We start from the raw sequence: 27,742 nt of genomic DNA on the forward strand, positions 1-27,742 counted from the left end.
AGAAGTGACTCTACTTCATTGTCTGTCCAGACAAGTTCTTGAGTCTCACTCGTTCAGCGTCCATTATATTCAGTTTCTTCTTTCCTCTTCCTCTGTTTTGGTTATTAGCAGCTGGCTTATCTATGGAGAAACCAACAGTGGTCATGTGGGGTGTGTCTGTCCAATTATCACCAACCAGAGACCACTTGCTTGCATACTACAGTGTTTTCAGACCCCCAGCATTTCTGTGTAAACATAGAGTTTTTTTCACTGCTTTATTTATGTAGCTGGATGAATCTTCTGACAGCTCTTCACTCACACACACACAATCTCTGAAGTGGCAAGTCGCCCCGCTCCTCCTTGCTTTCTCTTCTGACAGTGACACAACAACCTGTACTAATGACTCCTAGCAGCAAGTTGACGTGATAAGTGGTAGTCTAGAAAATTGGCCAGTTTTTTTTGCAGGGCGCTTGTGTGTGTGTGTATGTGTTAATGGGTGTGCATGCATCAGAGAGAGGACCATCAAAGAAGTAAACAGTCAGAGATGAACCTGATTCAGGTGCCCTCGCACTGAGCCAGGAACCCTGATCCATGCTGCAGCGTAACCGTTCCCTGCCAGCCTGCACTCACCTCCCTCTGGTCCCATCTGGGCCTGAGCATGGTTACCTCCTTCACCGTAGATGGGTTATTACGTTACGCCCTGTTCATCAAACACAGTACTGTCTGTGTTTGTGTCTTTATCTCAGCTTCTCACTGCAGATAGCTTCTCAGAGATAAAGACAAGTGACTGTGGTTTTTCAGACATGGACTCTGCATGAATTAAGATCTATAATAATTGTATATAGAATAGAATGGAATAGAATAGATTAGAATGGCATAGAATAGAATGGGAAAGAAAAGATGTGTAATACTTTAAATACATGAACATATGTATTTTCTCAGAGTGTCTCTGGAGGATTCCGACTCAGATTTGGAGCTGACGGCAGAATCCCTCTGACCATGTGAGAATGGAAACTCAGACTAAAAGCTGGAGCCATTGCAGGGAAAATATTTGACCTACTTTCAGATTGCTCACTCCTGAATGAGAGGCTCCTCCGAGGACAGGGAAGAGGACCGAGAGAAGAGGAGTAGGAGGAGAGGAGACTGACTGACACACAAACTGACCAGCTGACTGATGAGCCCACTGACCATCCAAACTCAGTCAATTTATTAACAACTAATGACCCTCACTTCTGACCAACAAACACTGGCCCACCAGTAAACTGATCCACCAGCCAATCAACTGATCAACCAGTTGGCTAACCAACCAACTGATCAGGCAGTTGGCTAACCAACCAACCAACCAACCAACTCATTTACCAATTGACCAACCCACCAACCAAGCAGTTAATCAAAAAACTGACTAACCCACCAACCAACTGGCTAACCCACCAACCTACTAATCAACCAATTGGCTAACAAACCAACCAAGCAGCTAAAAAACCATCTGGCAAACCCATCAACCCACCCACAAACCAACCAGAAAACCAACTGGCTAAACCACCATCAACCAGCCCCTCAACCAACTGGTTAACCCACCAATCAACTAATCAACTAACTGGCCAACCCACCAAAAAATCAATTAACTGATCAGCCAGTCAACTAAGCCACAAACCAACTTATCAACCTGCCAATCAAACAACCATTGGTACAACAATCCATCAACCAACCAAACAATCAGCCAACCAACCTCCCTACCTACCTATCTACCTACAAACCTATCAATCCACCAACCAACTGACCAACTTACCAATCAACTGATTGAATGACCCCTCTCTGCTGCTCAGTCTGTGTCTCTTTCTCTCTCTGTATCATTGTTTAATTCTTGTAATGGGTAGCACACACTACACCATGTGTGAACCAAAAGATATGCAGAAGGGCCCGGTATGAAATCTGTCTGTCCTCTAATCCTCTGTTACTGACATCGTCAGAAAGAGGCTTCGGGGAACAGAACCTGAGGTGGGAGATAATCTAAGGTGAACATGTCCAGGAACAGATCATCATATCACTTGAGTAAACTGATTTTAACAAGGCACTGAAATCAACTGAGGCTTTGTTTGTAGCGGACTTTGCATTTTGTGTACTTTGCACAGAATTTTGACAATAAAGCAACTATCAGGCCTAATTCTTCAGTAACCTTATAGTTATTAACCTTGATTTTCATCAGGAAAGCACTAAACACTTCCCTACAAATTAATCTTGAATGGTTTGATGACGTACAGGATCATGAACTGAGAGACTGCATAGTGTTAACTTACTGCACCAGTAACAATAATGTTGTAATAAGCCAATGAGCTGAGATTTTATTTGGATGAAACTAGAGTTAGAAAACTGAAAGCTGATAAAACATATTTTCTCTGACTGTTACATTACATTGAGTACATAAATCATTCACTGTCTGTGTGACTCAGAGGAGGAGAGAGATTCAGGCCCTGTTTACACGACAACGTTTCATCTGAAAACGCTAAAACGCAGTAAAAACTCAGTGAAAAAAATCTGTGTTTACACGGAAGCGCTGATGGACTGAAAACACTGTAGTGAGAACCCCAGGCCTATAGGTGGTGCTATAACTGTCTTGTCCAGAAGCCGCTTTGGTGGGTTCTCCACCGAAGTAGAGTTGAGCCGATCATCTGGTGTATTGGGGAATACTAAGTCAAAAAGTGGAGCAACAGATGCTCATTTTGTTGAAAGACAGTCAGCAGATGCAGCAGATTGAGCAGCACAAGCACAACACGATAGTCTGTGACGATCGTACCAACGGTACTGTTGTCCTGTTGTATGCGCGCACGCAAGGCAGACTGTGAAGTCATCGTTTCCACTGAAAACGCCGGCTTACTGTTCACATGGCAACGCTGTCGAGAGCATTACAGAAAAATCCCACTACCCGCAACAAAACTTTTGCGTTTCACCCTAAAACCGTTGTTGGTAAACGGCCCCTCAGAGGCAGAGCTGTCGTTCAGTTCACTCAGTCACTGATCAACAGTCACTGAGTGATTCTGTTGGAGCTCCCATTCAGCGCGTTCACTGAATGGTCGACTGACTGAGCTTTGATGTGTGAGACTGTGAGACCCCAGCCTCTGTCACACACAAACACGATACTCAGTTGAGCTGTATAGGCTATATTAGCTGTGTGAAAACTGACAGCAGCTATAAAAAGCACATTTAAATTTTAATCTATGTATTTGCTTCTAACTACATTTTGGAGACATGTGAGGAAGCTGAAGGTTTGAGTGACACAGGGCTCCCAGCGCTGTCCTCTAGGTTCAGTCGTTAAATATCACTGACATAAGAGGGAGAGGGAGGGAAGGCTTGGGCAACCCTTACAGAGAGAAACACACAGGAGAGAGGAGAGCAACAGAGGATGAGAAATGAGCAACTCTTTTCAGTAAGTGATTCTGTTCAGTTCATACACCAGATGATCTGTTTGTTTTTAATGAATCGTTCATGAACGTAACTTTACTAATGATGACTGGCAGTGTAATTATTGAAGATAAATCATATTAACAAGGACACTGGTATTGTGAAACCTCAATGGCAAAAGTACAGGACCTCTCTCTGAGTTTAGACTTTGACTTACAGATAGTTACCAGCAGGAGGCGCCGTATCAAAATGGATGGTTCAGAAGGGGGGCCTAATACAAAACTGGGGGTGATCAGGGGGTTGAACCTGACACAGCAGCAGCTGTCTGCTCTACACTAAACCTTTCCCACCTCTCCTGACAGTTTGACACGTTGATTTTTTGACTCTGACCACATCTGATCCACAGAGCTGCAGAGTGGGGACTGCCTGAAATGCGTTTCTGACATCAGATCATTTAACATGTTGTCTTTGTTTCAATGAATAGCTTTTATCATGGTCTTACATTCTTATTTTTAACGGACTGTGGATTCAGACTAAATCTTTGAATTTTAATAGGATCCTCACTCTGACTTTGTGTTTAATACACAGGTTGTGGATGAAAATCTGCAGGTTTTTCTTCAGCTCCATGACTCTCACCTGCCGAGCTGTCAGCTTTAAAATCATATTTTCAGACCAAGGTGGGTTCAACAACAGAAGGTGGCAGCTTCACAGCTCAAGATTGAAGAAATGTGTGCAGTGAATGAATGTTTCATTTCTTGATAACAGTTTATGGGGAAAAAAATGCAAAGTGAAAGAGTGATGGGATGAGAGGATGAAAAAGAGAGAAAGTATGACAAAGAGAGCAGCAGATAGAAACAGACAGCTGCAGACGTTCAGCAGCTAAAGAGGAAATGAAGGAAACAGCTAGAGGACGGGGGAAGGAAGGAGGGGACGAGGAGCTGAGGGGGAGAGAGGGAGGGAGGGTCAGAAATAAAGTGAAGTCTGGGAGTCACAGACAGAGAGACGGAGCGGGGGAGAGATGGAGGAGAGACAGAGAGGGGAGAGAAGAAAAGGATCTGTGGAGAGAAATGTGAGCCTGGGTATGTCTGCCTCCGCCCTGCACATCACCTGCCAACAAACTGAACACTACTCCACACACACACACACACACACACACACACACACACACACACACACACAAACACACACACACACACACACACACACACACACACACACACATATATAATCCACACCACTAAAAATACACCCAGACCATCCACACAGCCTGCTGTCTGCAGAGACACAGCTTGGCAATACATACACACATCAGGTAGTCACAGATTTACACACAAGCGCGCTTAAACACACACACACACACACACACACTTTAAAAGTGATCTCACAGTCAGACCTGACTGATCCTGAACTCAGACTTCTTTTAAACACTATCCCAGTTTTGTTCTTGTGACCAGTGTTTGTTACGTTTCCTCCTCTTCTCTGATAATCTGCGCAGGAGCCTCATTCATTCAACTCATTCATTCAATTCATTTAAACTTATTCACTGTGTTTAAATGCTTTTTAGAGCATGAAACTGCAACTTTCAATTAGTTTAGTCAGAAAACGTAACAATAAGGCAGAAATTGTGATGAGAACTATCTTTAATGATAGAAACTATCTTTGATGGTCAATTATTTGAGTTGACTTTGGATTTCACAGTCTAACCCAAGGGTTCCCAAACCTTTCTCTGCCAAAGCACCAACAACAGCATTTGCCTCTGGCCCGGGACCCCCTTTGAAAACCAATGACTAGGGTTGGACAATTAATCGGATTTTAATCGTGATTTCAATTTTGCCATCTGACAATCATAAAAACATTATATTCGAAGAAAAACAATTAATATGCCACACAGTGTAGATGTATGCAAGTTCCTGTGCTTCATAGCTCTTCTGTGATCCATGTGCAGCCACAGCGAGTGTGTGTGTGACTTATGTGAATCAACAATACTGTATGTGCCACTTGCTGGTTCTTTAAAGCTGTGTTTAAATCAGTACTTAAGTTTTTGAATAAATAAATAATTGTGTATATTAATTGTGATTTCAATATCACTTAAAACAATCGGGATTCTTATTTTTACCATAATCGCCCAGCCCTACCAATGACTATGCTTCAAAATATGTAAAGAAATATCTACTTTAAGAATGTTTTTCTAACGTGTATTTACTTTTCAATAACTGTTACATTTGTATAGAACAGGAAATTATTAACAGACAGAAGCCAGACTCACAGAAGGAGAAGGCTTTTCAGAGCTCTGTCAGTTAAGGTGGGATTCTCCTTTCTCACATGTAGTCAGTAGTTAGACAGGAGAAGAGCCTCAAAGTTCAGTTCAGTTTTTAGATACTTTCACAAGGCACAAACTGCCAAGTCAATACTGATCATGACATCATCACGCCAAAGTTGCAGCTGTCATATAAGGTGCGGTCAGGTACTATCAGAAACTTGAGAATCCAAAAATTATGGCCCTTTATATATTACATGTTCTGGACAAATTTTGTCAAAAAAAAAAAAATATATATATATACATATTTTTTTTTTTTCCCCTTTCCTCCAGCTGTCTGAGATCCACCTAGTGCCTCCTGGCGGCCCCCACTTTGAAAACCACTGGTCTAACCCATGTCTGAATTGGTCCTTTGGACTAAAGAGGAGAGGGACCATCCAGCTGTTATCAGTTCTGTTCAAAGCTAGCGCCTCTGGTGGTATGGGGGTGATGGTTTGGTTTTTCAGTTGAGTTGGTGTTTCTCTGGGTTTTTGATTTACTCTTGAGTTTCTTGGTTATTCTTTGTGATTAATGTCTTGTGTTTTTTTGTGTTAATCTTAGTTATTCTTGTTGTGTGTTCTTTGTTTCCTGTTTTTGTTTTTTGTTCTTGTTCCTTGTGATTCTGGTGTGGTTCTTGTCACGAGTAAGTCTTTTTGTCATGTTTATTTTTAGTGTTTCTGTGTTTTAAATTTTTCTAGCCTCTGTCTCTAGTTTCCCTTCTGGCCCTCATGTGTTTCCCACCAGTTTGATTGGCCTTCATGTGTTTCACCTGTGTCTTGTTTCACACATGTAGCTAGGGATAAAAAAAAAATACCTTCCTTATTTATCTGTAAAAATACTTTTGTCCACACGCTGCAGGCAAATCTGCTGATATGTGCAGCTGGAGGCATGCTAAACCCATATTTGGCAGTGTTTGTCAGACCCATGCCACCCAACCAGAATGAACCCCGTCATTCAGCTGCGACGTCTGAGAAGTGAAAACTCTGTTTACCAGCGTCTGCATGAAACCATGAGACCAGAGTTTTCCAAAATCTTCACTTTGACCGGAGTTTTCAGAAAACATCATTTTCAGTGATGTAAAGCAGCAGTTTTGTGTGGATGACAGGCCTCGATGTGTAAAAATATATGTGGTATATGTGGTGGATACCTGGCTATGTGTGGACAAGGCCTGTGTCTCAGTGTTTCTTGAGTTCCTTGTCAGTTCATTGTCTTATGTCACCCTTTGGGCTCTAATTTTGTGGCACAGAGCAGGGGGTGCAAGCCTGGCGCAGCCCACGCAGTGCTAATTTCGTGCAGCGTCATAGTCACTCATTTTGAATTTCCTACGCTGCCTCACAATCCTTAGAGTACAAACAAAAGAATTACGACACTTGATCAAACTTACACGAGGCTACAACCGGCGCCCGAAGCACAGCTTGTTTACATTCCCTACAGCTGAAAGGAGGAGGGGGGACGGAGCGCAGTAGCGCTGCGCGGAAGGATACATGAGCAGTTAGTTAGGCCTGGATAAATATTTATATTTCTGAAGACTTAATGCACTTAAAAAATATTCTATGTAGCGTACTCTTGAACTGTGGTATTACTTTTTGATTTGAGTTCTTGTAGGCAGAGAAAATAGCCTTTGAATTTGGTACCGTCTTTCCCTGTCAGCGTCTATTTCCTCGTCACCATCGATTACAGATTGTCTCTTACTGAGGGAGGGGAGACAACTTTCTACTATATCTAATGTCCTTAGTGGTCACATCGAGCTCATACTACCCCACTTCAAAAAAACTGAACTGTCCCCTTAACTTCCATTGTTGTGGCTTTTGCATTTGTGTTTTTGCTCTTGCATTCATGTTGTTGCTTTTGCCATTGGACATTTACCGTCCACCATAATTATGTCTTTAATTGGATAGGAGAGGACAGTGAATAGAGCAGGAAACATGGTGAGAGTGGGGAGTGACAGGAGGGAAAGAGTCCACAGGTTGGATCCAAACCCGGGCCACCTGCGCGAGGGTGAATCTCACGGATGGCAACTAAAACCACTAGGCCATCAGCGCTTTGACATTTTTATGTATTGACTCAAAACACTGGGCAAAATTATGCAATGCGGCTTTATATCAATAAATAAAAGGATTTACCCATAAAACACAGGTGCTATGGTGGTAAAATAAGTGTAGAAGGTAAAAAAACAGATTTATTTTATACTTTATTTCAGACACTTAGGTCCATTATGAATTATGAATAATTATAAGGATTTATAGAAAAAAAGGTTCATGTAAAAATAATTAATATCTACTGCCAGCCCTAATCTTTAGAGTTAGTATCCAGGACAGGAGTTTAGTAACCAGATTAACCAAACATCAGCCTCTGCTCAGCTCCGTCCTTCTCAAACGATCACCTTACAAACTGTCAACAACAGAGAGGGGAGATCTCTCTCACACCCTTTCCTTCTCCCTCTCCCTCTTTCTCTGTGTTATGTAATCCTGTTGGACTACAGCTGACTGCTTCAGAGTCGGCCTGGTCCAGGTCTTGCGTAAGTAAACAGAAAGCAGCAGCTTGAACCCTGTGAGGAGGTCTGTCACTCTGCTAATACACTGAGATCTAGATGGAAATAAGTGGCTCTCTGCAGCTGCTGTTTCCTCTTTAATTAACCAGGGATTCATCTGGGATCAGTCTGTGATTGATCCGTGATTCACCTGATTTCTCAGTGACCACTCAGCTCATGAGGAGCGATGCTGGGCTCTAGAGAGAGAAGCAGGCTGCAGTCAGATGTTGGCTGTCTACAGACATCAGCGATAGTCATCACGCAGACATGGAGTGAAGACTGACAGCACGTCATCAGTGACAACATCTGAGCTGAAGCCAGACAAACACGGACGCTTGCACTGAAAATCGTCAGGTGGGATGGATTTGTACAGTGTGAAGCAGAAAAGTGTGAAGTGAAAACTAAAACCACTACTGCTCTGCAACCGACAGAGAATCAAATATTAGAGATTAAAAAAACGTGCTGCTAAAGACGTCTCATTAAAAAACATGAGACACAGGTACAGACTCATCAAATCTCAGCCAAACTCAATTCTTAAGGAGACAGAACTCAGAGAGAAAACTGCCAGTGAGGTCACCGTGTGTGTGATGACCAAATGACCTATGGCTAAGCCCCGCCCACAAATATGATGATCCAATCACGGTGTGTTTTGCCTTAAAATACACCCTGACATTTTCTGCCCATATCCATTGAAATACATTGGAGAGGGTCGGTTTTCGTTGAGTTTCATTAAGTTTTTCTGAGATTTTAAGTTCAAAAATGTTCAAACAGTGTTCATGGGGTACAGGCAACTCTGACACAAAGTATCCTGAGAGTCTGGGTGACAGGGTGTATTATTATCTCCTTCCAAAGCCACATCTGAACAGAAAAAAAGTGTCTTCTTTAGCTAAAGTTAGCCTAATGTTAGCTCCTAGCTGTGTTGTTCATCATGTCTCTTTGTTTGTTGGGAGTTCATTGGCCTGTTTTGTTCTAGTTTTTGTTCTTTGGTGATCGTACATCATTGTTAGCTGTTGTCCAAAGGGCTCTAGTTAAACTAACGTTAGCTTCTGGAGCTTAGCTTCATTAGCTTATCTGTAATAGCTGAGATAACAAAGGTTGTCAAACGTTGTGCTGAATGATTCAGTGTAAATCCTGTAGCTCCAAACTAACAGAGACACACTCTTGGTAAAGATGGTAAAAAGGAGGTTATATTTTTGTCCTGACCAATGCTGATCCTCTGTCTTGTTGTCTGAGATGCTGATGCTAACCAGATGCTGTTTATCAGGTTTGCTCTGGGAGCTGTACATTTAGTCTGTAACTGAAGCTTTTTATCAACCTTCTCAACAATAAAATGATTCATATTTCCCTCCAATGTGGACTTTAGAGACTTTTGGTGACTGAAAGATGATCTGTGATCTTTCTGTCTCCAAAAATCAACAACAGCATCCTGTGACATGTCTCCTAGTGTGACACCTGCCATAGCTCCTGTTACTAAATGTTCACTGTTAGTCTGAGTAAGTGGAGGGGGGTGCGGCTTAGCCAGAGGTCAATTCCTTGCTTGAAATTGCATCCAAACTCAGCACAAAAGGGGAATGCATTCTTTTGTGTTGATACCTCTTTGACGTCAAGACATAAAAAGCCAAAAATGAAACATGAAGAAAGGTCTACACAAACTTGAAAAAGAATAAACTTTGTTGAAGTCTGCTGCCCTCTGGTTTTTAAATATTTCAAAAGATGAACATGTTCAGGCTAGGGCCCCTCATCAGCGCAATGACTTTGTAAGAAGAACAGTTTAAATTCCATGTTTTGACATGATAACATATTTGTTGTTCAGCGCACTGTACAGACCACGTCCTCTCACAAAACACAACCAACAAATCTAGTAGATTTTATGATCCCAATGATGCAGAAATGTTTGATGGTTTGACTGTGATAAACAATTACCACATGAATTTGTTCAGGCCTGGATCCTCATTATGCATTATAGCCCTCATTTATTAAATATGTGGAATGAAAAATGTATGTGGGCTCATCTCCAAGCACAGATCGGCATTTATCAGTCTGAACTCAGGTGGGAGTATGCTGAAATCTCACGCCAGCTCTGAGCTCATGTCCGCAAGTTTAGCGTTGGAGGAAGGCGCGGTGCAGGGAGGACAATCTATCTGTGGTGGATAATTATTACATCACTTTTTTTCAAAACACTATAGAAAATTTTCTGCATTTGGATGAATTTTCATGGGGAAAATCTCTTTCTTCACAAAGAACACACTGTCAGGGGTACTAACTCATCATAGGCAAACACCTGCTACACATTTTACAATTAGCAATCAGAGCTTTAGCATTAAAGGGCAACAGGTGAGCTCTTCTGTGTTAGAGCAATGGATGTCGACACTGGAAACAGAGGGAGAGTCAGAGGAGTGAGAAGAAGAGGGCGAGGAAAGCCAAGGACTGTAATCTCTGATGAGATCCAAGCCACTCTGGTTGACCATGTGGTCATGTGGTGATGTGGATGAGGTGCTGTGGCCAGACCGAAACAGAAGAGAGGATACAGCATAGTTTTTTTTCATTCATTCATTCATTTTCTAAACCCCTTATCCTGTTCAGGGTCACGGGTGTCTGGAGCCTATCCCAGCTGTCATTGGGTGAGAGGCGGGTACACCCTGGACTGGTCGCCAGTCAATCACAAGGCTGACACAGAGACAGACGACCATTCACTCACACACTCACACCTAGGGACAATTTAGAGTGTTCAATTAGGAAGCTGGAGGACCCAGAGAGAACCCACTCATGCACGTGGAGAACATGCAAACTACACACAGAAAGGCCCACAGGCCAAGCTGGGAATGGCACTGGTGACCTTCTTACTGTGGGCCTGCAGCACTAACCGTTGCGCCACCGTGCAGCCAAGTGTGTGTGTGTGTGTGTGTGTGTGTGTGTGTGTGTGTGTGTGTGTGTGTGTGTGTGTGTGTGTGTGTATACAGTCGAGAAAAACTGTAACTTGTACAACATTAGTTGACCATAATGTGAACCAGGCATTGACACTGATGGAAGCTGGACTACAAGTTCAGACAACTCTGAGCAGATTTGCTGCAGGATCTGTCTTTGGGACCTTTCAACAAGAAAACAGGTAAAAAAAAAAAATCTTGCTAAACTTAGGAATCAACACCATTTCCACACTGTTGATACCCTTTCATATGACATTTACAGGAAATTACATGTATTTTTTCTATGAAGTACTGAGGTTTGAGTGAAACAGAAATTATTTCTCAAATAAAAAATTGTTTGAAACAAGTGGACAAACAAGTGACTTTAGGTGATATATTTTATGTTTAATGAGATCTGAATAGAAATTAGACATTCTAACATGGAATAAGACACACTCTTGACAAGAATTTGAGTCTTTGCAGTGTTCAGACTAAAATGATGAGCCCTGCTGTATTGGAGCACATCATGCACCAGTGCTTCTTCATACTTTATCCATCATTAACTTGTGAGCTTAATTTGACAACAGCCCAGCCAGCTTTTTTTTTTTTTTTTTTTTTTACAGTTTTAACAAGTCACTAAATGATGTAATCACCTAATTTGCACAGCAAGTCATTTGCATGTAATTGTCATTGAAGGAGAGAGGAATAACACTGTAGCAGGGACAGAAAGGGTGTAATAACACACTGTAAATGAACCTTTTTTGGTTGATTTTTTTAATGACAAATATAAATACTTTGCCTTTATCGAGGCTTGTGACCAGCAAAACTGACCCCAAATGAGACAAGTAGCCTACTGTATTTTCTGTGCAACTATAGGTTTTTTGTTTGGCCGGTCCTACGACTTAGAGTCAGGTACAACTTTTACATCAAATAAATGAGGTGCTGTTTTACTTCTATGGAAAAAGATTTCAACATCATACATGAGAAATATTAATGAGGAAATATCTCCACTGCCCTGGTGTCACTGTGCACTGACAAGGCTCTCCATCCCTGACTTGGACAGCCTGACAGCTCCAGGTGTTTAGAGCCTGATAACGTGATTTAGAGACATAGAAGTTCACTCGCATCTTCTTCGCTCTCTGTTGTAAACAGTTGTTCAGGAGTTGAGTCACATGCTAGAGTCAAAACTCGAGTAACTTTCTAAAAGTGACAACGCTTTTTAAATGGTGCTCATTTAAGCTCACACTGCACCGGTCTGACCAGTAAGGATCAGGGGAAGGATCATTTTTTGTAATCGAAGTACTTGAATTATTCAACAAATCGTTTCAGCCAGAGGTGAGAACCAGAAGGCAAAAGGGGACCAATGAGAACAAGAGACATCATAAACATGGTTTTGGCCAAAGATGCTATCAGGCTCGGAGACTTAAAGCCAACATCATCAGTAACAATATTGTCCATCAGGTCTCAGTCAACACTGGCACACATCCTGACATCAGGTTCATATGAAACAACTGTATGGAGTGCACTTTGAGAAGAATCCACAGAGGATCAAACAGCTGCTGCTCTTTTTTTAATCTGTGCTGGATACAGTATTCATCTGTTTGTTTGATATTTGCTGAGCTTACAGTGTTTTAAACTCCTCTGTAGTAGCATGAACACTGGGACATGCTCTGTTGTGATTCTTCGCGCTGACATGTTGACTGATTTGACTTTATAGAGAGAAATAAATGATACTTTCATCAGTCTGCAGCACTGGTGTTGTGTAGTGTCTGAAGAATTTATTGTTTATTTGCACTTTCCCTGTGTACTTCACTTACACAAACAGCTGAGAGGAGCTAGGAGAAATCAGGACTGTGTACTATGGTCCATCAGACAGGACCTTCTCCTACTCCTGCTGCTCACAGCTAAGCTCTGTGTGTGTGTGTTTGTGTTCAAGTGTTTGTGTTTTTACAAGCTTCTCTGCATAAACCAACAGCCGACACACGCCTGGGTTTATTTATGGAGCAGAGGAGATTATCCAGAGATTCACTGTGCTGACCAAACACCATCCATAACACACACACACACACACACACACACACACACACACACACACACACACACACACACACACACACACACACACTCACACACACACACACAGACTCACACACACACACACACACACACACACACACACACACACACACACACACACACACACACACACACACACACTCACACACACACACACACACACACAGACTCACACACAGACTCACACACTGTTTTATCTTCTTTCCTAAACATAGGCAAGGGGGGTTCCAGCAAACGGCTCTACACTGGTCTCTTAGAGGAGGTCTCTCTCTATCACGCTCTTTCTTGTAACCTCTTTCTTTTTCTTTCTCTCTCTCTCTGCATTGTTCTATCTTTCTCCCACTGTATCTTTCTTCATCTCATATTCAAATAGAAAATGGTTTCACTTATGGGAAAGCATAAACATCAAACAGAGCGTTTCAGCAGAGCATCGAACAGGGCCCACCTTTGTAGACCGTTTTATCAAAGTTGTTTTCTGTGGGGGAGTGAAGGGGGAAGGCTGACTAAGCCAGGTCAATGTTTGTCTTCTTGAGGATTTATAAAGTCTGGTTCTGTACCAGGTCTAGCACTGAGGTCTCTACAGACCAGTAAAGGATGTAGTATGCCCCTCTCTGGGTCACTCCTTTAAATATGATCAATGGTAACTTTCTCTCAACATGACCAAAGGACAAGCATAGGGATAGTCTCCCCTTTATGCCAGGGCTCCTGTGGAATAATCTGCAGATGGGCGAGATACCAGCAGCTGATACTCAAGGTGAAATAATCTTACCACCACTAAGTCCTCCTCACCAGTGGTTGGCGCTACATTGCTGCAGTTTAACACCATAACAAATGTGCATCAGGTCCTGTTCAGACAACATGAATGAACCAGAGAGAGTTAAAGGATAAGTTTGGTTTATACAGCTTTTACATTGTTTATAGAATGAAGTAGAACAAAATACTCACCCAGAAGGTATTCTGATCCAAGCAGTGCTTCGGGAGATATCTAGATCCAAAATCGTGCAGCGGACTTCCGTATAATGGGATCCATCGAGGCATAGACACTGCCGCTCCTAAAACTGCATTAAATGTCCAAAAAACTTGTGTTTCTTTACCAATATTCCATCATGGTCCGCTCCGGGTTAGTCCTCTGCTGCAGTCTGTGTCACTCCAGACAGCGCTGTGCGGGTGTACTGACCTCTGAACTGACAAAGACTTTGGTTACGTTTGCCCCTCAAAGAAAGGAGTCGGCTCTCCAGAGAGTACTGTGCATGCACGGAGAGGCAAAGGTAAACAAAGTCTTCGTCAGTTCAGAGGTCATTACAGCCACACAGCGCTGTCTGGAGTGACACAGACTGCAGCAGAGGACTTACCCGGAGTGGACCATGATGGAATATTGGTGAAAAACATGAGGTTTTGGTCGATTGCAGTTTTAGCAGTGGCGCTGTCTATGCCCTGATGGATCCCATTATACGGACGTCCGCTGCACGATTTTGGATCTAAATATCTCCCGAAGCACTGCTTGGATCAGGAAAGCCTTCTTGGTGAGTATTTTGTTCTACTTCATGCTATAAACAATGTGAAAGCTGTATTAACCAAACTTATCCTTTAACAGTTAAACTGTTTTATTTTGGACTTTGGTTTATTAAAAAGAAAACCAGTAAAACTCTGTCAGTTGTTTTTTTTTCTTTTGCAATTTTGTTAATTTACAAAAAACAATCTTAAACTCTGAAAGACTTGTTTGTGTTATGTTTTGGGCTTAATGGCAGAGTGACTGTGCTGCCTTTGTTCAAAATGATCTGTCACAGTTCATTTAAATTTGATCTATCAAAAGTATACGTGGTATTCCCTTACAAAAGAAAAATAAAAAAAATATATTGCCGCATATTGGAAAATATCATGTCATATATTAGGTAACATATTCCCATTTATGATATTTATATTTTCCAATATATTGCAATATATGGAAAGCTGCAATCGTTTGTATATTTTGCAATATATTGTGAAATATTTCATGAATATATAATATATTGTATATGTGCCCTCAATATATTATTCCATGTATATCAAATATATTATATATTGAAAAATGTATTGGAAAAATAATATATTACAACAATTACAGTACATTTAAAAGAATATATTGGTACATATATTTTTCTTTTTCGTAAGGGTTGGTATTCTGTATCTGTGAGTACTTAGGAAGAAGTACTGTTTTTGAGGTAAAATATCAAGGTCAAAAGCCTATGTGACAACTGGCACATGGAGTACACCCATAACTGACTGTTTTACTTTAGGGGTTTGCCTCTGAAATAAAAGGAACCAACGTGAATACAATGCTGTTGTGCTTTAGAGGGAAACCCCAATCATGTCACAAAAAATATCCATACATTTCTTGTATTGCCATTCTGGTTCAATTGTTTGCATCAAAGCCACATCTCAAGGCTAAATATCCAGATATATATTGTATATCGTGATATGGCCTAAATATTTTGAGATATAAATAAAATGCCACATCGCCCAGCCCTAATGGAACATCTTTGTGAGAAAACTGGACTAGATGTTTTGTAAAGAAATTACACTATTTAGGGAAAGTCTCCTTCAGAAATTAAAAAATAAGTTCAGTTAAACAGAGGTCTCTGTTTTTCATTGTACACAGCACACAACACACAGCAGACTCCACTGTGCACTGTCTTTTGAATGTAGTTTTTTAACACTAAAGTGAAGAAAATATTCCCTTGCACCTTTCACTGCTCGTCATTTCCAGTTCTCTCTCTCTCACACACACACACACACACACACACACACACACACACACACACACACACACACACACACACACACACACACACACACACACACTGTCAAGTTTCAAACCTTCTGTTGGTGAAGCGTCTGACCTCATTTGGAAATCTCAATAATACTCCTCTCTGTTAAACCGTTTTTCCTACAACCCAACATTCCTCCTTACCTCTGGTGTTGGTACCTCATCACATAACATCAGTCCTATCTCAAATCAAACCGTTGCAGCTCAGGTTCATGCTCACCTCAAACATTAACCTCCATGAATAATCCCAATCTGGTTTCTACCTTGTCAACAGAGACACGCTTGGTACAAATGACAGACGTGCTCTTCATGCCAGAGGACTTCCCACCATACTCATTAGGGCTGAACGATGAACTGCTGCGATAAAATCGTGATATGATAAAAACAAGATTTTCTCACCATAAAAGCTGTTATTTGACTAGTCACATGATCTGATCATGTGACTAGCTAGTGAGTGGAGCAGGGCATGCAGGGAAATAAGTCAATGCTCTACTTAACCAGTTGTACAACCAGGGCTGGGCATGGATGGCTGGTTCCTGTTAAGAATCATTATCATCATTAGCCCTTATGCTAAACTACATCCTTGTCCACTCTGTGCATCACGCTGCACCTTACTGGGCCTATTCGCCCCACCTGTCTTAGCTTAGTAGATAATAACAGTTTCCCAATAAAACTCTGATTCAGGATTTTCTGCTTGAAGTTTTACTGAAGAACTGAACTCACAAAGAAATGTATATTTCCCTCTCACAAGAGATTCCTATTCTTGATGCTAACATATTAGGGAATTTTCATTGATATGCTAACAGTTAGCATCTATCAATATAACTTTGTTTTTTAAAACAGAATGTAAACTGTCATCACAACAACGTATCACAGTTAGTCTTTGTAAACAATACTGAAAACTCCAAATGTAAAAATATCAAATTTTTCCAAACAGGAAGACAAAAGAAAAGCTTTGTGCAGGCTCATTGCTGACTTTATAACTACTGCAAGGTTCCAAACATCTCCAAGCATTGCTATAACCACTTCAAGACACCAGCTGGTCTACTTCAGTTCATAACATATGACAAAAAAGTACATTAATTTCATGTGACATGCTATTTTTACACATTTATATCTATTTAGTATCTGCCACCCTAGATACCTAGGTTTACATGACACTTGTTTGGCAGAATTTTGTTAAGTTGTTGTGGTGATCAATTGCAAGACTGCAGATGAAAGTATTTTGAAAGTTTCAAACTGTAACTGAAGTAGATAAATAAACCATCTTTCATATTTATTCATGCTTTATTTGCCTTATTCTTTACATAAGCCCAACCTATGAGAAAAATAAATTTATGTTTTATATATTTGTTTTTATTTCAATACAGTTTGATTTATTGCTTGTGTTTGTTGAAAAAGACATTGGAAGAGGATCTCAAAAAAATAATCATCTTAAAGATGATATGAATTGCACTCCCTTGCTATCTTGTGGCCTGAGGCCTCCACACATTGTCGTAAATTACTTTCAGCAAGGTGTGATCCAGTTTGTTTTGGATTTAAATGGAGATAAGATCAAAACAAATTTTCTGTGTTCAAGTCAACTTTTTACTGGATACAACATGCTAAGGTAGATAAGGTATTTATCAGTACAGTTACTTAGCGCTGTGGTTTGAAACATGACAATAAGCAAACATTGTAGTAGCTGCTATATGTAGTGCTACCGGCAGGCCGGTGCTCCAATGTATCTGTAGGCTAATGTGACAACAAGTTAACACTGTAAGGTTGTATGTAGTTGAGTAGCTGACTATATTTAGCTCTACTCACAGCTCGGTGCTCTAAGACATGTCCCTAATGTGCAACGTTAGGAAATCCAAGCAGAGCTAACATAACCTCACTCTTCATTTTATTGATAGACTCTCAAGTCTGAACAGACCACTGCAGAATAACTGCTGACTGTGGGTTGGAATGATTGACTGTATATAGAGTGGACAGCGTGGCTACGCCATTTACCATTGTACGGATTTGAAGCCCAAATACCAATGGCGTGCCCCTGTCACAGACACGTCATTGATAGCTGTTATGCAGGCAGAGTCTGCGCAGTGGAGGCCACGAGTGACTGAGAGAGAATCTGAGTGGAGCTGGGTGACAAAATGATAATCTTATTTTCTTTTGAGAGTCTGATCTCTTTTGAGTTCTCCCTCCCGACATATTTTACAATCCCAAAAAAATACACAAGAACGGCAGCTATCAATCATTTTCAAACATGAAGTAAAACCTTGTTTTTAACCTCTAATAACTAATGAAAAAGAAACTTTTTAGAAAAAAAGAGGAGCTGTATACAAAGCAGCCCAATGATATCTTCAAATCACCAAAACAATCAGACGTGAGAAACTTTTCTACGAGGTGTATGAATTTTTTTAAGTTTGACCACAGCTCATCTGGGATGACTGGAGAGCCAGATTTTTTTTTACCTTTATTGCAGCCAGCCAACAGGGGGAGCAGTTTTTGTGGTGACCTCACGTCAAGCCAAGCAAGATGAGGTCCTTTTTTTTTTTTAAGTTTCTGGTTGGAATCAACATTAGCACAAACAGCTTAGCCCGTATTCTAGCCTTTAGCCTAGCCTCTTTCTTCTGCTCTTCTGTCCTTTTTCTGTCTGGCAGTTAGGCTCTGGTGTCCACCATCACTACTAAATTAATCACAGAAATCATTTTCAGCAGAGAAAAACACAGATCCCTCTTCTCTCTACGAAGCTTTGTCAGCTGGTGTGATGTTGTCATAGAGATTTTGATGTGCCATAAATTAACCCGGTCCTGCTCAACCTGATTGGGAAGCTATGAAGTAGGATTTTTAGATAACCTGCAACCTGTAATACCAGTAATAATAATAAAGTGTGGATTACGATCAGGCATATATCCAGAAGAGAGACTTTTGTAAGATCACTTTGAAACTCCTCACATCCCCTCTGAATCACAATATCAAGGAAAAAAATCACAGAGATAACATGTTTTTAGAAATGTGTGTCTGAATACAGAGGAGCCAGGTCATGAAACACACTCACAGGAGGCCATCTGCAATGGACGCTGCTTACAGCCCAAAGGCCAGGACGCCTCCACTCGGGCACCCACCATGCTACAGACTACCCAGGGGCCCACGGCACTACCACAGACCCCCCACCTGGCCATCAGACAAAGAACTCCCAGCAAGAGCCAATCCCAGCCCCCAGCATGCAGGGCCCCCCGCTAAGGGAACACCAGAGACATAAAATAAAAACATGAAACTAAATAGGCTAAGAAAATAAATAGATTGGTAAAGGGCTAAAATTTGGATTGAATAAATAAATAAACAGAGAAATTAAATATATAGTAAAATAGAATGAAATAAAATAAAAACAAGACATTAGTTATAAGCCAAATGAAATAAGTGAGTCTTAAGCTGACCTTTAAAAATAATGTGACCTTTGACACCATCTCTCTAAGCACACTTCTTGAAAGGTTTAACTCTCTGCTGCACTCCAGTCCTTCACTTCAAACCCAGCCACTTTCTGTAAGCATGGGTATCCCCCAGGGCTCGTACCTTGGCCCCTTCTGCTTATTATCTACCTCCTCACTGCTACTAACTTCTTCCTCTGACCTCCTTCATCAATTCACCCTGTTTCCTGTTATATCTTGTTCTTCTCTTTGTGTGTATGGTTTAGTTTTACTTCATATCCTTTTGATTGCACCGCCGAAACCTTCACCTGTGTCTGATGACCTCATGTGTTTCACCTTTGTGTTGGCTTCCTGATAATCTGTTCTCTAGTGGACACTTATAATAAATGCTGTTTGATCCTTCTCATGTCTTATTTAACATCCTGATTGTTCAGACTCTGGTGATCACCCTGATGACATCACTATGACATCATCACAACCCCGCAGTGTTAGCAGATCTCACAGTAACGTGTGTGTGTCACATCGTCCAAATTCCTCTCTGACCTGACATGTTGAACTTTTCAGAGGCCAGCACCATGCCAACACACTGAGGCTGTGTGTGTGTGTGTGTGTGTGTGTGTGTGTGTGTGTGTGTGTGTGTGTGTGTGTGTGTGTGTGTGTGTGTGTGTGTGTGTGTGTAGGGGGATTTTTTTAAGGGGGGGGGAGGCCTTCCTCCCTTCCGAAGTGTATGAATGTCTCTGCTGCTGGAATTTTCCATGAAGGCAGCACACACACACCCACACACACACACACACACACACACACACACACACACACACACACACACACACACACACACACACACACACACACATCACTGCTGACTGGGCTCAAATAGACCACTGTAAGTCGTGGGACACCCCCTCCCCACTCTGCTGCCAGCCTCTTTGCCCCACATCAACGGCTCTCAGGACTTCCTGGCGCCCCACCAAATAAGATTTGTGTGTGTGTGTGTGTGTGTGTGTGTGTGTGTGTGTATAAATAAACAGAGCTGCAGTGAGGGGTTAACAGGTTTATCAGCAACTCTGAGGACCTGGACAATATCACCACTTCATAAGACCAAAACCGTTTCATGGAGGGCTTATAGACCACTTTATGGTCCAGTTATAGACCACTTTATGGTCCAGTTATAGACCACTTTATGGACCAGTTATAGACCACTTTATGGTTCAGTTAAAGACCTCTTTATTTTCAGTTATAGACCTCTTTACGATCCAGTTCTTGACCTCTTGATGGTTCAGTTATTGTGTAGTCATAGCATTAGACCAGACTGGTTTATAGACCAGGTAAGATCCAGATCTCGACCTGTTGTGGATCAGATTACTTTCTCTTAATGACTCAGTGTATGTAGCAGACCTCTCCCTGCTTGTTTTCATATTTCTACCCAGTCACGCAGCTCTGGGATCTGGTCTCTGACCGCTCTGCAGACGGACCTGAAACTTCTTGCTGATCCTGGACAGAAACCTGTTTGGAGCAGATTAGCTGTTCATCATGAATGACTGCTCATCCAGCTCCACAAACAGAGCTCGGGTAATCTCTGAAGTCATGAGAGGAAACACACAGAGCAGAGCTGAGACAGAGGGGTGTTTGTTGTAGACAGGTAGGTGTGAACCAGCAGCAGAGAGACGGAGAGGTGTTCAGGGTGAGAGGCTTCAGCGGACTGCACAGTGTTCCCATACATGAGACATGAGAGCATAATAATAATTTCAGGAAAGGAAACACACACACACACACACACACACACACACACACACACACACACACACACACACACACACACACACACACACACACACACACACACACTTACTCTCTGCGGGGTAGAAAGGCTGCATGTCCACCTTGTACACCTCCTTGGCGTAGTACTCCTCTTCGCTGCGCTGCCGCTCGCACGTCGCCGCGCGCTCGTTGGCCTTCTCCTGCAGGAGGTCCCGCGTGCTGTTGTAGATAGCCACCACATCCCGGGACACCTCCTCGGGCTCCGGATAGTCCTGCGGAGGGCTGCTGAGCTTCAGCTTGCTCAGGATCTGACCCCGGATCGCCTCTATCCGCTTCTGCCTGAACTGCTCCATGTCCAGCGTGCTGCACGTGGACAGACTGACCGCCACAGCAGCCAGGTCCAGCGCGAGGAGCAGAGAGAGGAGGCACGGGTTCATCTTCTGCTGCCGAGGCGGGACTGGTGTGAGAAATAAACCTGGCTCACCAAGGTGACCCAGAAATCAGCTGCAGAGGCAAGTATGCGTAAAAATTAGAGCAGGGAGCATTTACGCTTACGAGCCAAACAACCCCCAAAATCCGTTAGCCCCGATCCTCCAGTCTTGATGAGGTGAGCCTGAAAATCCATCTAAGTCCGAGTCTCACAAAGACCCGCTACCCGGTCCGGGTGACGTGCCCACTCCCGCTGCGTAAAGGTGCAGAAGAGCGAAGCGCGCGGGCATCAGACGTTCCGAGGATGAACCAGGAGAAAACAACCCAGTCTGGGCTCGGGTCTGCCACAGCCTGTCGTCTTAATACATTTTATCCATGAATAAATCCCCTAGACCGATCCAAGAGCGGGTTAAAAAACTTTGATCAAGCGCTTAACTTCAGTCGGGGCTGATCCGGACGCGTATAAACCGGGTTAGGCTCCGCTCGGGGTGAATCCTCGATGTAAACCCTTCCTCAAACAGAAGCAGTTCGGAGTCTTCCTCATACGACCCTTCTCCCTCACCCCATCCAGCACGGCGCGGCTCGGCTTGGTTCGGCTGAGCGAGTGAGGGCGGACAGTAAAGTCGAGTGGATTTCACAGGACTGAAAACTGAGGCACCCCTCCACACAGCCCTGCGATCCTCAGACTGTGTGTGAGTGTGTGGGGGGACTCGGACTTGATTAGGCACTTCGTGGTAAACAGCAGCTCTCTGCGGGACCGAGCAGCAGCGGAAAGTGGACCGGAGTGAGTCAGAGAGCAGGTCCTAAAGCCCGCCGCGTACACCCTCTGTGTGAATGGGATGGGCTCGTTTTACAGGAAAACATAGAAGGTCACGATCACAGTCACGTGACCACAACAACAACTATAAAAACAACAACAACAATAATAATAATAATTTTTTTTAAGCAAAGATGCTTTTGAAACTGCAGTGTGTAATTTGTCCATCAGAGGTCAAAGGTCAAACAGCAGGTAACAGTGAGGGTCTGTTTCAACAAGGCCACTACACACTTGAATTCCATCCCAAACTGATCAGTGGGGAGTGGCTGTGGGCTGTAAAACCCCCCATCAGTGAGTCTACACTGATGTCAACTTGCAGAACATGTACATCGCTAATTGTGTCCGGGGGTATCCTTCTTGAGACAGGCTTCTGGTCGTTGTTGTTTTACAGCACCATAGATAGATAGATAGATCTTTATTGTCATTGTCACATGTACAACGAGATTAAAAGTGCCAACCAATCAGTGCATCAGTCACTCAAAAAACATGAAGCTAAAAGGAAGAAAAAGAAAAAAAAAGACAGTCAAAGCTAAAATCTAAAATCTAAAGCCAATACATACATAAAACAGACTTGTTAATTGCACAGACCCCTAATTCACTTAATATGTATTGCACATGACCCCATTGCAAAAATTAATCAAGTAATTCCAGCTGTTATACTTAGAAAGACAGAAGACATGAAAGCAGCATTTCATCTCAGATCTCATAGCAGCGTTTAGTGTAACCACCGCATTAGGATAAAAGCTGTTGCTGAATCTCTTGGTCCCTGACCTCAGAGATTTGTATCGCCTGCCTGACGGTAACAGTTTGAACAGGGAGTGTCCGGGGTGGGAAGTGTCTCTTAGAATGTCCTGTGTTTTGTTGGAAGAGCGGGCTCTGTGCAACTCTTCCAGTGAGGGGAGAGGGCAGCCGACGATCTTCTGTGCTGTATTTATGACCCTCTGAAGTTTTTTCCTCTGTTCTTCTGTACAGCTGGTGTGCCACACACATATGCAGTACGTTAGTACGCTCTCTATGGAGCACCGATAAAAGGACACCAGCAGCCTCTGTGTGATGTTATTCCCCCTGAGTACCCTCAGGAAGTAGAGCCTCTGCTGGGCCTTTTTCAGCAGCTCAGAGGTGTTTTTGCTCCAGGTCAAGCCCTCTTCGATGTGGACTCCCAGAGAACGAAAAGAGCCCACCCTCTCCACACAGTCCCCATCTATGAACAGAGGCTGTTACTTTCTTCCTGTAGTCGATGACTAGTTCCTTGGTTTTCGCTGTGTTTAGAGGCAGGTTGTTCTCTCTGCACCACTCAGTCAGCTGCACCACCTCATCCCTGTAGGCGGACTCCTCCCCATCAGAGATGAGCCCTACTACTGTGGTGTCGTCTGCAAAATTCACCATAGTGTTGCTGTGGTGGGCAGGGGTGGTAGAGGGAGGTGGATGTATGATGGCCCACTCTCACCCTCTGGCTGCGACAGGACTATGTACCTTTCACATTTGAAATGATACGGTACCGATGCCCGGTATCTGGCAATCGGTACCGGTGCTCAACGGTACCAAGTTTCAGTACTTTTTTGTGTGTATGTGGTAAAAAATATCAATTTGTTTAATAATGAAATATAAAAAAAATCAATTTAACAAATTTATTCTTCAATATATAACCTCACAATGCTGGGTTCATGTCCACCATGGAAAATCACCTACTCTTCCACTCCCTCACAGTCACAAGGATGCATTTTGGTTCCTAAACATGGTACCTTTTGGTTTTACATGAATCGATACCCGGTACTTTTGACAGAATTCAGTCGGTACCTGATTCGGTGCCCGTCCCTTGACAGGACAAAAAGTTGAGACAGGCTTCTGGTTGTTGTTGTTGTGCAGCACCATGACAGAGCTGACTGCTTTTAGATTTACGTAAAGCTCTCTGCCCTCTTTGGATAAAACAATAAAAGTTATTTAATTAACTTAGACTTATTTATTACTCATTTATTGGGCTGATGTCAGCACTTACTGACATCAGGTGTATCTGTCTGATCTCTCCCGCTCCCTCAGGTCTTCCTCCTCTCCACCTCTTAGCTCCCTGCAGCCCATCTCGGCACCATGAGGAGCAGAGCTTTCAGTCACTCTGCTCCTCAACTCTGGAACTCTCTCCCACCACACATCAGAAACATAGACTCTCTTTCCTTATTTAAATCAAAACTCAAAACCATTTATAAGTTGCTTTCTCCACTCCCACTGATTCATTTAAACTTAAGTAACTTTTGTGCGTATGTTCCTGACTGTATCCTGTTAAATGTGTTTTTTTTTTATATATAACTCTAATTCAACCTTGAGCACCAAGAAAGCTTTTAGAAACAATGTATCATAAATATCAATAAAATCTTGTTGCTAAAAAGTTCTCCATTAATATTTTGTTCTTTTCTTATTTTTAGTGTTTTTGATGTCTTTGTAAAACAACAGTGACGAGAGGTTTGGTGTCCTGTAGGAGAGCAGACTATCTGTTCAGTGTTCCTCATAGTCCAGTGCTCTAAGACATGTCTGTAATGTGTAACGTTAGTGAATCCTGGTTATTTCCTGCCAGTCATCTACCAAGCAGAGCTAACGTAACCTCACTCTTCATTTTATTGATAGACTCTCAAGTTTGAACAGACCACTGCAGAATAACTGCTGACTATGTTGGAATCAACATTAGCACAAACCGTTAGCTCGTGTTTTAGCTCCTGCTCTACTTTCTTGTTAGCTCTCAATGCTCTGATGTCTTTTTTTTCTGTCTGACAGTCCAGGAAAAAACTACTGTAGTATCCAGGGTTCAGCTCTCACCACGGTCTGTTTGGAGATCTTGCAAAGGTTTACACTTGATGTGAGATCCTGGAGTAACGTGCAGAGGAAACAAATCCTCCTCCCATCAGATTTTACACCTGTATTTTCTTTAGTTGAGTGAATACTGTTTATGTTACCAGAGTGGTACTTGGGACAGGTGTTCTGTGTGTAACATGAGCACTCACTGCTGGCCAGGGCTGAGGAGTGCATCCTTTGATCTGTTTATCATAATGAGCTCTGCTGAAGTATGAGGTCTGCCTCTCAGGGTGATAGAGCATTTTGTTCGGGTGCTAGTTTTGAGGGCTCCTCTAACAGAAGTAAATAGTGGTGTAACAAAATAGTCAACTTATGTAAAATACACTATAGGGCTTGCATTATAAAATACTTATGACACAATACAACTTCAGCTCAAAGTATCACAGACAAGATTCACGCTAAAAAAAAACCAACAAAAAAAAACCCCATCAGCTTTTTTCCCTGATGCTTTTTTCACGACTTCCTCAAAGAATTGTCTGAAGATGTCTGACTCACAAAACTGACATCACTGTCTTTAGATTTTTAGATTTCAGAGTAATATCAGGATTTATACTTTAACCATTGTATTACAGCATGATAAATAGCGCATTGTTAAGCAGTGAAATTAGCATCCTATCCTGTTAAAAAATGATTACCATCCACAAAAACTATTCCACAAACAGGGCAGATTGGGTGGACAAATAAAACACACTCTTCCCAACTCTGCATGTTGATGAAGCAGCTGACAGCTCACAGTGGATCAGTCCGAAGACAAAGGCTGTTTTTCAAACCTATGACCTGCTACACATGAATGCAGCATGAAGTGGGCACTGCTTTTACATGTAGTATGTAGTATGACTGTTCTTTTGGGTCTGTTTGTAATATGCTACTTTGGTTTTCAGTTTTGGAAAGCAGAACTACAGATGGAGGATTTTTCTTTTCTTTTTTTCCCTTTTTACAAAACAAACCAAGGGTAGGGGAGACCGGGGACAGTTGCAACACATGCAATTGCTTCATTCAGAACAAGTAGGTATCACCTGATTCACTCTGAGCATGCACGGCTTAGTCCTTAGTCCACTTGGGAAGAAGTAGTGCTTTTAAATTTGTGAGGGAAAATTGATTTTACTGTCCACTTTCTATTTGAACTCATTAAGCGTACATCATATTGATTATGTGTCTGTTGTGTGCTTGACCTCCAGGAGGGCCATGCCTTTTTTGACTGATGGGCCTTATACCCCGAGCGACTTACAGTCCAGGAAAAAAAAAAAACTACTTACTAATTACTGAAAAATACAGTTGTAAATAAATAAATAAGCAGACAGTGTCTCTTGATAGTTCTTTGTTTAGTTTTTATCTTAAATTAATCTTCCATACCCCTTTACCACTTTTATTATATACAATAATAAACTGCTCCTTTAATTACTTTGTCTTAATAGGCTCTATGTTTTCATATAATAGGAGCACAACTTCACACACAGCCTGATCAGATCTGAGTACCTGGTTATAACCTGTAGCATCAAATATTTATGTAGTCTTGACTTGAGTGTGCACAGGAGTCATTTACATTCAAAAAGGTTTTAAATCTAGTTCAAGCAAACGTTAGCATTTCATAGTCAGCTTTAATCACATTAAACACAATTATCCAACAATAAAATTGTGCCTAGAGAAAATGCTGTGTGGTTCAAAAACTCTGGGAAACCACTAGCAATAGTGGCTGTTGAGTGAAAAAGTTACAGCCAAGCTCTGACGGCATCCATGATGAAAGTTAGACATGTTTGCAAATTTGCAATCACCTACCTCCACTTCCCCCTGTGTGGCTGTCTCTTTATTCTTAGGATTCCAGCTTACAGAGTGGCATTTTATTTATTTTTTTCGTGCAGACAATTACAGCCTCTGACCAGCAGAGGGAGCTCAAACCCAAGTAAAGCCACAGAGGCAACACAGTCTCATTTTAAAATGTGTGATACCAATGTTGGCCCTCAGTACTTTGACAAAAAAGGCCTCTTAAGTGTTGACATGCGTACATTTCTTTTTTGTGGTGCGAGGTGTGCGTTTGTTTTGGAATTAGGCTCCAGTGTCGACCATCAATATAAAATTAATCACAGAAATTGTTTTCAACAGAGAGAAACACAGATCTCTCTTTTCACTACCAAACTTCATCAGCCGGCGTGGTGTTGTCATGGAGACCTGGACGTGCAGTAAATCAATCCAGTCCTGCTCGACCCGATCAGGAAGCTAAGAAGTAGCTTTTTAAAATAACCTGTAATGAGTAATATTGGTGATGATAATCTCATTTTAAAGTGTGGATTACAATCAGGCATATATCTAGAAGGAAGACTTTAGCGAGATCACTTAGAAACTCCTCACAGCTCCTTTAATAAACCTATTAGGACATTTTTTACCCATCAGATTCTTTCAATCATAAGATTTGGTATTGATAAAGAGTTGTTGAATAATAAAACATCATTTGGCCACACACTACAGGGTACAACAATAAGGACGCAAACTTTAATGATTTG

General features: G+C 42.0%; 1 protein-coding gene across 1 annotated transcript in view; it reads right to left on the bottom strand.

The window, feature by feature from the left end:
* Positions 1-22,309, bottom strand: part of tgfb2 (transforming growth factor, beta 2) — a 37,753-nt gene extending 15,444 nt beyond the window's left edge. The window contains exon 1 of the mRNA XM_074683562.1: positions 21,249-22,309. Within this exon, the coding sequence (XP_074539663.1) occupies positions 21,249-21,594 (346 nt within the window). The 5' untranslated portion in view covers positions 21,595-22,309. The remainder of the gene's footprint in view (positions 1-21,248) is intronic.
* Positions 22,310-27,742: the final 5,433 nt, after the last annotated feature.

The sequence above is a fragment of the Halichoeres trimaculatus genome, unplaced genomic scaffold (assembly GCF_033239565.1).
Source record: "Halichoeres trimaculatus isolate MK-OKI-2021-1 unplaced genomic scaffold, fHalTri1.1 fHalTri1_scaffold_12, whole genome shotgun sequence".
NCBI classification, from domain to species: Eukaryota; Metazoa; Chordata; class Actinopteri; order Labriformes; family Labridae; genus Halichoeres; species Halichoeres trimaculatus.